The 12,500-nt window shown below is 33.6% G+C and overlaps 1 protein-coding gene across 1 annotated transcript in view; it reads left to right on the forward strand.

Annotated features, from left to right (window-relative positions):
- The first annotated feature begins 11,979 nt into the window (after positions 1-11,979).
- The window catches only part of LOC137624963 (keratin-associated protein 19-8-like), a 1,263-nt gene continuing 742 nt past the window's right edge, over positions 11,980-12,500 (forward strand). Inside the window, exon 1 of the mRNA XM_068355898.1 lies at positions 11,980-12,043. Within this exon, the coding sequence (XP_068211999.1) occupies positions 12,035-12,043 (9 nt within the window). The 5' untranslated portion in view covers positions 11,980-12,034. The remainder of the gene's footprint in view (positions 12,044-12,500) is intronic.

Consider the following 12,500-nt stretch of genomic DNA (forward strand, 5'->3'; position numbering starts at 1 on the left):
ATTGAAAAGTGTTCAGAACTGACAACGATAGTCAAACTCCAGTATTATAATTGGAGATTTTAATTCATCCAATGGGTAGGATTATTTTCAATACGTATATATCAAATTTAGAACGCATGTCATTGCCTTTGCTGTACCTGGGAATTCCTTGCGTAGCCACTGGAAAACTGGTATAAACCTCCGTAAACCGGTCTTGCATGATTCAACAACCGTTAACCACGATTCCAAGTTCCCGAAATCCTTCGTTAAAAAAGATATTTTTTCAAGTCTGGGATTTTTTTTTCTTACGAATTATTATGTGACATGATGCAGAAGTTCTAAGGCCATTGCCTCCTATCTAATGCTGAAAAAAAAGAAAAAAAAAATTATACTCATTGGAAGATAATTACCGAGTGTGGGTGACCGGGTGAGAAGATTTTTGTTGTTTAGAAATGATTCTCGAATTTCAAGCAATTGTCCTCACATCAAGAGTTGGTGTCTGATTAGCATGGAAACAATAAAGGGTTGAACTTCAAAGAGAGCAACCGGATTTTTCGATCGTCTACTGACCACAGCCACCCATCCCCCAACCCCAGGATATTTGCTGTTCTTCCGATTTACGTCTTTGTGGTTTGTTTTCATCCTCAACTGACCCACAGTTACAAAGGAATTTTCTGATCACACTTTGTTCCACGTCTATCTGACTGTATTTTCATTGTTTCTTTTTTTTTTTTTGAATAGTTTGTTGTTTCCCATACACCTTAAAATTTTTGAATTGCAAAATATCCTTGGAGAAAGAGAATACACATATTTCAACTGAAAGGTCCCACCCTTTTTCGTGGGTAGATCAATAAAAAAAAAATAGTTATATAAATCTAATAATGTTCTATCAATTATGAGAATTCAAGAGAAACAATCTTTAGCATCATTCTTTGGTGTTTTTCTTATAAAAATGACCGCTTCCGTTTCCTGGTTTCACTTTCAAGATCTACAGAATTATAGTAGGATATCTTGATTGTTGATTTCTCAAAGGCTATGCTTGAACATCCACAATCACCATGATGTCAATCAGCTCCAATACATTTTATTCCTTGAACTAGAAATCTTTGGCGCAGTGAACAGTCTTCCTTGTATAATTACTAATACTGTTCAGAAGATGGAGGATGTTCCCCCACTTCACCGTTCACCAATGTGACGGCCAAGAGAAGGTTGTGACTCGAAGGCAGGATGAAAGCAACTGAGTAACTTTATTACAGAACACTCGCTATTATATACAAAGACTCCAAGCAAAAAGGGCATATAAAACATAATAGGCAATTTCACGTTCAAACCAACACCGCACCAGTTAACAATTAACGGTGAGAAAAACAGACATGTTATTTCAGGTTCTTATTAGTTCGAGAGGAGAGCGAAGATACAAGCATAACATATACACAAAATGAAATGTCGTTACTATGCACGATCGTGTGACACACGGTTGGTACATGGCTCCTCCCCTAAAAATGACGTACTGTACATGTTAAATAGGGCGCCCTGATCTGGAGTGGTAGTAGCAAAACTGCGGCCGATGAGTGGCAGTGAGTGGCTGAAGAAGTCGTTGGTTGGGGAGCGAGCGAGTGGTGGATGATGGGTGGCTTTGGTGCCGCTCCGGCTCGTCAGAGGGTAGGCATATGTGTCCTACGGCATTCATAGGCATGTCTGTCTTACGGCATTCATAGGCGTGTCTGTCCTACGGACAATTGCAGAATTTAGCTACCGTTTATCACGATTCAACGTTTGTGCCCAAAATCCATCCGTAAAAAGTTATTTTTCTACGTTAGGGATTTCCCATCTTACGAATTATTATGTGACATAAGCAGAAATTCCCAAGCCATTGTCTCGTATCTAATACTAAACAAAAAGTTAGTTAATTAGAAGAAGATTAATTAAGGGATATCAAACTCGAGTGTGGGTGAACGGGTAAGATTTCTGTTGTTCAGAAATGATCCTGGAATTTCAGGCAATGTCCTTACATCAAGAGTTGCAATTTGTGCCTGTTTAGCATGGAAATAGTAAAGGTTGAACTTCCAGTAGAGGAACTGGATTTTTTTGTCCCTCCACCCCCCTACCAATGACCGGCCCCATCCCCCAGTATATTTGAAGTGGATTCCCCAATAAAAAATGCTGTTCAATTGCACATCTAACTTTGTAGTTGGTTTATTCCTTTTCTAGCTCAACTGAATTACAAATATATTTGAATTTTGTTATTTACTATTTTTTCGTGATCCATTTTACTGTATTTCTCATTGTGTTTTCGAATCGTTTGTTGTTTTTCATACAGTTTTAACTTTTTGGAAATTACAATATCATTTGGTCATTGTAAACTAAAAGACATCCATAGAGAAAGGGGATACATATTTTTCGACTGAAAGGCCCACCATTTTTTAAGGGTAGATCATAATAAAATAGTAAAATAATACCATTTTCAACTAAAAATGTTCAGGAAAATAACATAATTCACGCGAAACAATCATCAGCAGTATTTTTGGGTATCTGTCTTAATACAGAAGGAAAATAATTTGTTTCCTGGTTTAACTGTAAAGAACTGCAGTATAGTAGTAAGATATCTTTATTGTTTTTAAAGGGTTATACTTGAAAGGTGAACATCCACAATCACCTTCAACATCTGAAACTATAATTTATGGTAAAACATCAGCCTTTGTTTTCTGATGAGGTACTACGAGGTCAAGCAGCTCCATCTTTTAATGCTGTTCACAAGATGGAGGATGGTTATGATGCTGCTTAGAAATGTCTTCCACAAAAGTCATCTTCTATTATTATTATTATTATTATTATTATTATTATTATTATTATTATTATTATTATTATTATTATTATTATTAGCTAAACTATATCTCTACCTTGAAAAGCAAATTGCTTCAATACATCCCAAAGGGCTGCATCAGGTAAAGCAGCTCATTGAAGAACGTAACGAAGTAATGAAAAACCTATAAATGGCATAATATAAATAATAATGAAGCCTATTCAAATCACCAATAACATTAGATAAATAAATTATGTACTGAGACTCAAGTCAACCGGTTCATCAGAAAAGAATCTGTTATATGTTTACGTCTCTGAGGTTCTACCGATTCAACTGAAAGATCAGAAAGATCCGTCCAAAATCTGGACACTGCTGGAATTTTTTTTTTTTTTTTTTTTTTTTTTTTTTTTCGGAATCTCCTAATTATTTTCTATGAATAGTCTCTTCACGGGAGCTTTGACCACTAGAGTTGCTAAGGTGTGGACGTGTTCAACACTCGCCCTCAGTCGTATTTTAGCCTTTTTATCTCGCTTAGTATATCATTGAAAAGATATCAGTTAACCTTATGGAGAAACCTAAGTGATAAGAAACAGTACACTATGTCTGTCCCTAACTATTTCTTCTTCATATGTAAAACCACGGAGGGAGACCGGAAAAAATGAATAGGATGTGACTGCTATAGATTCTATCATAAGAAATGTGTATATAGTGACAGACATCACTGATAATGAACGAAAGAACCTGGATTTGTTATGCCCACCCTGCTTAGGTGAAGACTGACAAGCCAATTTATATATATCAAAATTGAAGGAAGATGTGAATATGAGAGAAGAGGCCTTGAGCGAACAAGACGTGAAAATAGCTGAATTGGAAAACAAACTTGCGGACCTTAGCGCGCACGCAGTAAATCCCGCCCAGACTACTGACCTCATTGAGAAAGTTGATATTCTTGTTATAAATATGTAACCAATTAAGGCAACACTTCAAACATTGCTGGACCCAAAACCGGAGAAACCGACATTTGGTGAAAAAGTTAAGAAAAAATTTCCTTGGTAATGAAATCAACAAATACAACTGAAATCACTGAAAGAAAAAGCGAGGTTGAACAAGCACTTAAAGACATTCCTATTCTTAACACGAGGTCAACTACGAATGGAAATGCTGTTGTAAACTTTGCAAACAAAATTATCAGAGAAGATGCGGCAAACAGAATTCGGACTTTGGTTGCTGACACTGAAACGAAAAAATCGGAAAAACTAAAACCAAAAATAATGATAGGCAATGAGTACAAAGATGAAGAAGATGAAGTAAATGCTTTGATTCAAATAAATTGTTGCCTGAACCAAATCCAAAATATAAAAGAAAAGATAAGTGTAGTTCTGAAAAAAAAAAAAATGCCTAAGGTGGGACCACCCACTATATGCTGAAATGTGATCCTGAAGTTCAGAGGACTATTTATTACAACGGGGACAAAGTTTCGTTACGATGGGGTACTTATAACATACGTGATAGGTACCACGTGATCACCTGCTACCACTGTCAGAGGTATGGACATTTTGTAAAAGATTGCAAGTCTAAGATTGATGATAAAGTCTGCAGGAAATGTTCAGGAAAGCATCCACCAAGGAGTGTAATTTGCAAGTGTCAAAGTGTATTAACTGCACAAAGTTAAACAAACCAAGTGACCACATAGGAAATCCTAGAGACTGCAAAGCTTATGAATTGGAATTGAAAAGACTAGCGAAAAATACTGATCATGTTTACCAAGGATGTCATAAACTGTGGCTATGTAAATATGCAATATGTAGGTAATAAAACCATTCAAATTCGAGAATTGATTAACAAGAAATATTTGGACATACTAGGTTTTTCTGAAACATAGATTAATAACTTGGACAAGGCAAAGATCGCTGAAATGACACCCCCACACACACCTTCTTTCACATACTAAGAGAGGGTAGGTCTGGTGGCGGTGTCGGACTCATTATTCATAAAAAATTTTCAATGAGTCGTATAACAGTAACAATTTAATAGTAAATGAACAATACGTGATATGGAATTTTAAATACTATGAACGATCAAGGTAAAACGACAGCCGAGGTCCTGTAGAGAGTACGGTTCCTTTGCTGTAAGGGACTGGAAAAACAGCTGTCAAAGTAAAGTAAGTTTCAAATGATGTGCACGTTAAAGTTGATTGTTATCACTGTTAGCTTTAATGATAATGATGTTGATGAATATATTGCTCAAGTTTAAATAATAATAATAATAATAATAATAATAATAATAATAATAATAATAATAATAATAATAATAATAATAATAATGATAATAATAATAATAATAATAACATTTAGATTAATGATAGTATTTACCATTACTAGTATGATTGTCAGAATTTTTATATCCTCTTTTTTATCACTAGCAATATATGTTAATTTTTATGTCGGTAGTATTATCAGTAGTAGTACTTGCTTAATACGCCACAGATTCACCTTATGATAATTTGATAAACATTTCAGTGTATGGAAGAATTGCAATAAGAGATTTGCAATAGGAAGCATTTTCTATATTTGAAAATATAAGAAGCGCTAGAGAACAAAAAAAAAAAAAAAAAAAAAAAAAAAAGGTCCTACTCGAAGTTTATACAGTAGCCTAGATCTGACAACCATGTAGACCTATAGACAAAAGAATGTATAGGATTGTGAAATTTTTTAGATTTATCATGAATTCGATACAACTCTGAGCAACTGTATTCAATAGTTTAACGCAGAATTTTGCTCTAAAATTATCCTTTTCTTCATCTGATATTCCATTACACGATACATTTGATTCTGAGGTGCCTAAAAGTATTTAGTTTGCAATCGCATTTTTTTATGGCCCACTTATTCCTTTCCGTATAATCATGCTATAAATTCCTCGTAAAACCATAGTTTTATTTGTTTGAATCTGAAAAAAAAAAAAAAAAAAAAAAAAAAAAACATTTCAGTTTTCTTTCCATCGCTATTCCAATCTTGCAGCATTCTCATCCGCACATTCCATTGTCGTTGAAAATCCCAAGAGTAGACATCGGGTTAACCCGAACCTTTGCATCGATAATTCGGACCTGGATAACCTTCCCCAAGGCTCACTCAACAATCAGTCTCACTGGACGAAAAACAATTCTTTTGGGCACAGAATGTTGACAAGAACTTGGAATTGCTTCGAGCTGTCTGTCTCTAATTCCTGCAGAGCAGATTGAGACGGGGGATACCCCACACTCCTCCCCACAGTTACACAAGAAATTGTTCTATTTCAGCGAGTAGCAGATCGAAATTTTTTTCCCATCAGCGGGACAGTAAATGAATTACATTTTACAAAGGTTTTTACATTAGTATCGAAAAATCTTTTTCGATAGTAATGGTAAAGGTACCAACCATCAATATCAGCTGTGGAAGTTTTTCCATTTGCTTAACACGAAAATGTCGCAACCCTACAAGCCAATTTCAAAATAGGATGTTAGCAAGTGTCCTCATAGGCACAGGCATTAATTAGAAGTTCACCATTGTAAGGTATGTACATTTTCCAGAGTCGGTTAACAAGAGATTATTTATCTTAGTCTTCATGAGAACGGTAAGTTCAATTTGAGCCTAAGTGGTTACCTAAAGAAATGATGAGATTTCGAGGAACAAAATGGTTTACGTGGTATGTTTTAAAGTATATGAAAGTACTTTGAAGTTATTTCATGTCAGTATATCAATAAGTAGAGGATATAATACTCTTCTATCGTAGAGAAATTTTCCTTTGAGGTAATATTCAGTATAAATACAGATCCAGGAATACTTCTCTCAAAGTCTGCTGAATAAATCCTCCAGACATGACATTCATATGCAGTATATGCTGACTGTTTTATTCAGCCATGGCAAAGGTCGTTCTTAATGCTCTGTGAATAATCTTCCAGTGTACAGAACCTCAATTACACACTCTCATGATAATTCTTGCGGTAAATACACTTAGTCTTCTAAATTGCATATGCCTCTAGACTCTCTAGAGTGTCATTAGAATAATTTCATTTTGATATATTTTATCATTTTCATTGTAAAATAGATGTTGCCTTGTAGATGTTGGCCTTTTTGTCCTGAAGGAGTTAACTGAAGCCCTTTGGAAGCAGTCCTTATGGCTTCGGCAACTATGGCTAATGATCCTTCGGATACGGCTTGGCTATGGTGGATACAGAAGTCCCTTTGCAGCTTTTGGTGGTTATACTACCTTTGATTAATTTAACGGATAATTACATTATTTCATGAAGATACAATAATTCTTTTTATTTAACGATAATGTAAAGTTTATACTCCAGTAAATCCATTACAATATTTTCAGTTCTTCAAAAATTATCTGCCCATCCAAAGGCAAAAATAATGAAGCTCATTCTCAAATGTCTTGTCAAGGGCTAAACTTCAGGTTTATAGCAAAGACTTGCTCCTTAATTACCCATGCAATATTGAAAAGTGAATCAATTGATAATCTCCGTATAGGAGGCCATGGCTTTACAAGTCGAAGATAAGGCTGAAGTCAATTTCAATCATTCTGATTAGATCCTTTGATGAAGTCATATTGTAAACATATATTACAGTTAGATGGGAACTGACACCCAGTTTCCTAGTTACTTCCTGTTAATATATTTACCAACAGGTTATAAGTGTCTAAAGCTCAAAATGAAAATGGGGCCTTCTCTTCCATTGTGAGATATTTGTTTACAATAGTTTTTCATCTCTTGGTGATATAGGGCATTTATACAACTTGAGAGAGAGAGAGAGAGAGAGAGAGAGAGAGAGAGAGAGAGAGAGAGAGAGAGAGAGAGAGAGAGAGAGAGAGAGAAGGTGGATTTTGAAGTTCCACCTCTCCCCTTGCTATATTCTTCTTTTGGCAACCATTGAACGGAAGATATTGAATATTTGTGTGATAGTTTTATCAAACGTTGAAGGTTTTCGTAAAATTAGAGCTCTATTTCAAGAAACTTTTTTATTTCTTCATAGAAATTTCTCTGAAAAAAAGGTTGTTTTCATTTCTTCGAAAACACTTTTTCCTTTTTTCCTTTTTCATCTTCTTCCGTCCTAACTACTGTACTTTTTATATAGTAACAACAAAGACCACCTTACTAGATACATCGCAAATTAAAACTTCAGCTTTGTTTGAAACGTATTTCATTTAGACCTGAATAAACTTATTGAATAAGTATAGAATTATGGAGTTTTCATACCACGTATATCTATTAATCATATTACATTTTGATATTATAATCTATATTGAACAAAAGTGCAGCAATCTGATAACATTGTGAATATGGGTCATGAAGTTGAACCATAAGAAACTCAAAATATGATTGTTAGCAGGTCGAGGACAGTTGCTCTTCATCATTCTGGTCTAGGAGTCAGAATTGATAATGTTTCTTTAACTCTAAACAACTGTGGAAATTCTGGGTGTAATTCTTCGCAGGAAATTCACGTTCGAGAAGCACATTTTCGCTGTTTCTTTGATTACAAGAAAAATTGGACAATTGAGGAAGTCTTTTAACATTTTTGGTGATCAATCTGTTCTGAAGAAGTGTTTAAATTCTTACATTCTATCTTGCTTCGAGTATTATTCGCCTGTCTGGGTCTTCACCTGCTGAATCTCTTCCTAATTTACTTATCGGACAATTACCTATTTGATATCAGTTAGAGAATAAGACTCTGACATGTTCGGCTCCCACCTCAACTTACGATATATTACTAAGTGTTGGACTTTGATACTTTATATTTTTGGTTGTAACCAGTTGGAAACCATAATTCGGATAACGTATTCATTTGAATACAGGATTTCAGTATCTATGGTTAATTTGTTTCCGTTATTACAAGCTATATCATAATGAACTTAATAATTCAATATACAAAAAACAAATATAATAAATCTTGCCTTAATCATAAAACATAATGTATAGCATAGTGAGGTCCTTTCCTCTGACTATGTTCCAATGTATATTGATTGTGGTGACTTGGAGTACTGTTTATAGTAACTTAGAGTATATATATATATATATATATATATATATATATATATATATATATATATATATATATATATATATATATATATATATATATATATATATATATATTTCTTTAAAAGAAAAAAAAAGAAAAAAAAATAAGAGCATATTCTTGTTTTCATTACAACCTCATTTGGAGGAAAGGCAGATGATTGAAAGATGTTCATTCTCATGTTTGTAGATTGTATTAACCTATCAGCTCTTATGGGGAATAGTAGTTTATGATAATCGTTTAAATATATATCGCTGCAGGTAAAGAGATTCTTTTTTTTTTCGGAGAATTTGTTGATAGGAGGATCTTCAATATACTTTGTATTGTTAGATAATCTTGGTTTAAGGGCAAATATGGCTTCCATTTCCGCATAGTACTGAGATATTTGGGTAAGATCTAAGGACTTCATTACTAAGTTTAACTTCAAGTGTGAATTCCCTCTTAACGAGAGATTGCCTTGATGAAATCATTGATCTTAAGCACAGCATATTCCCGTGCGGAAGCTTGATGAGGGCAAGAGGGCTCTCGAATTAAGAAATTTTCTTTTTCCCCAGTTTGATGCTAAATTTCTCTCATCCTATTTCTATTACTTATAACTCCTTCATTCTCCTTCATATTCATCAACTGCCTCCAACCTTGCTGTCAAAACCTTTACCCATTTTACTGCCCAATTTTTTTAGGGGACATCATATACGAGATTTTTTTTTTTTTTTTTTTTTTCAAAATCAATTGTGGGAGCTGAGGTGGTCTTGCCAACTACCAGATAATGCTTGTACACATAGGAGTGCCAGTATTCCCATACTGGCACGTGGGACTCTTCTCGAACAAAAAACTTGTTCTCTGGATTACAGGGGTTAGCCGGTTTCATAGAAATAGGACTCTCGGCAATCTGTCCGGTTTGCCTGCCATTCTGAGTAAAATGGGTATGATTGTATTCTTGTAATGCTCCCAGTCACATCAAGCGGGTTTAGCATATACTTGAGTCACACTAATCATTGCGGTACAATCACTTTATGGTCAGGTAGGGAGTGGACATTTAGGAAGCAGCTCTTGCAGGTGTCATTTGTGGAGAAATCAATTCCACGAAAGGTTAATGTGGTCTTCTTTGGGATTTGAGACAGTTTTATTATTTCCTTTCCATTATACTTATTTTTTAACTTTTTTTTTTTTTCATTACTATTATTACCCCTTCCCTCCCCCCAAATTATTAATGACTAACGTAATGTTCCCTGTACCCCTGGATCAGGTGGGAAACCCCAGACACCGTTGACGACCCCTGCTTGCGTAAAAAAGAAAAATTCTGTTGACAACCTTGACAACATAAATTATTTTCCCAATAATACTTTTTCGTCCAGTGTTATTACACACAATTTATCGGCACTGGCACAAAATTGTATTGATATTAATGATAACAGTAATACTTTACTTTCTGGTTCTGGCACAATAAAATATGTTAAAATTCTCTATTTAGGAAATATTCCAATTTGTTGTAGTTATGATACAATTCAAGAGGCCTTTTATAGCTTTGGGGCAATCAAAGAAATTTTCATGGAACTTAACAGTGTAAAGGCTTTTGGGAAGCTTGGGTATTACTTCCAAGTTTCGGGATTACATTAGAAGCAAACAAAAAATTAGGCAGCATAAAAACTGATAATTATATGATTTCTTCGGCTCTATGTGGTAAAGTGTATTTATTTTTCCTTAACCGTTCGGTAATCTTGTGTGAGGCAAAGGAAGTGAGTGTATCAGTTAAGTGTAATTTACACTTATTTTTTATATCTGAAAGTTTAATTTATTCATTAATTGTAAAAATTAAATATTTTCAAAAAATTAATTTCCAGTGAAACAAGTGATCGTATAATCTTTTATAGTTTATCATTTTTTTGTCTTAGTCTAAGGTTTAATTCAGATTTAATATTTCGATTAATTTAGTTTTGGTGTTAATTTTGAATTGTTAAATTTTCATGGAATATATCTATTTTTGTAATGTATATTATTTCAATCACCAATATTTTTCCTCAGAACTTTGCTCGTAACCCATGACTAAGAACCAAAGTAAGAGGCTGATTTACGAATAGTTCCCGTTAAAAGTAAAGTAATCACCCGGTTATGGTTTGATTGTAAAGTAAAGAGACTTTTTACATATTCAGTGATCATATTTATTATTGTCTGGAAGTTCCGCATTATTCTTGGAGCTTGGAGTTTTTCTATTGTGTATTGAATTATGTAATATAAGCAGCTTGGAAATTTTATGTAATTCGCTAGTCGTAATAATATATATATATATATATATATATATATATATATATATATATATATATATATATATATATATATATATATATATATATATATATATATATATATATACATATTTATATAAATATATATACATGTATATATATATATATATATATATATATATGTATATATATATATATATATATATATATATATATATATATATATATATATATATATATATATATATATATATATATATATACGCTTCAAAGAATCTAACGATGATTAGGCCCCCACCAAGTGAAAGAACATACATGTGGGTGGTGGAAATCTTTATCACGACGCCGCCAATACACTGTCAAAATCCCTTGTTGTACACCTGTAATTTTGCAGCATTAAAACGAGTTCAGGATTTGTAAACCCCAAAGGAATCCCGATGTCCCTCCCCAGGCCAAGTGTTGACGCATACAAAAATAATGCTACTCGTTGTGGAATAAGACTCTTTGTGTGTGGAGGGAGTGCGGGGGGGGGGGGGGGGGGGTTTAAATGGCACAAATCATCACCTACTGTACAGTTCTAAATCTTAGCGGGGAAGTTACGAAATGGTTTTGCCCAGCACTTCCCCTCATGGCCAATCCATTTTTTTTATTGCCACAGAAAATACCGACATATAAATCAATGAGAATTATTATTTTTTTTTTTTTTGTAATGATAGTATCGATGAGGGAAAAAATCATGATTAAAAATGACATTACATAGCAGCTGTCAATGTATGTTGTGAACGGATTACAAGTCTTGCAACGCTATGGACAGCATCAGAATCCGACTCCACAATAGATCATTGGCAACTCTGTACAGAGGAACGATCCTCCCATAAATAGAAGGTCGCAAAGAACACCGACATACAATTACAGAAGCAGCCAAGGAAGAAGTAGCAAATCTCCTCATCATCATGAAAACTGTAAGTATAAAATGACACATTCTATTGGATGTGGATGTAAATACATTCTAGGAAATTCAATGAAATGACGTTGAGGTTTCAATGAATGAAGACTCAGGAAAGCCAATGAAACATATTTTAGCTTATATATCTGAAAAGATCTAAGATGCTATGCGTTGAGAGTACAGTTCTTATTGTAGTACAACTGTTGATAGCATTGATTATACTTTTTACTAAAGATATAAGAACTAATTCCTTGAAAATAGGAAAAATGCAGATATACACATTCATGCGTCCACATATACTGACACTTATCAATACACATACACAACACATACTTATAATGATACATCCTGTGAATACTTTATATATATATATATATATATATATATATATATATATATATATATATATATATATATATATATATATATATATATATATATATATATATATATATATACATGTATATATATAC

Source organism: Palaemon carinicauda, chromosome 31 (assembly GCF_036898095.1).
Source record: "Palaemon carinicauda isolate YSFRI2023 chromosome 31, ASM3689809v2, whole genome shotgun sequence".
NCBI lineage: Eukaryota > Metazoa > Arthropoda > Malacostraca > Decapoda > Palaemonidae > Palaemon > Palaemon carinicauda.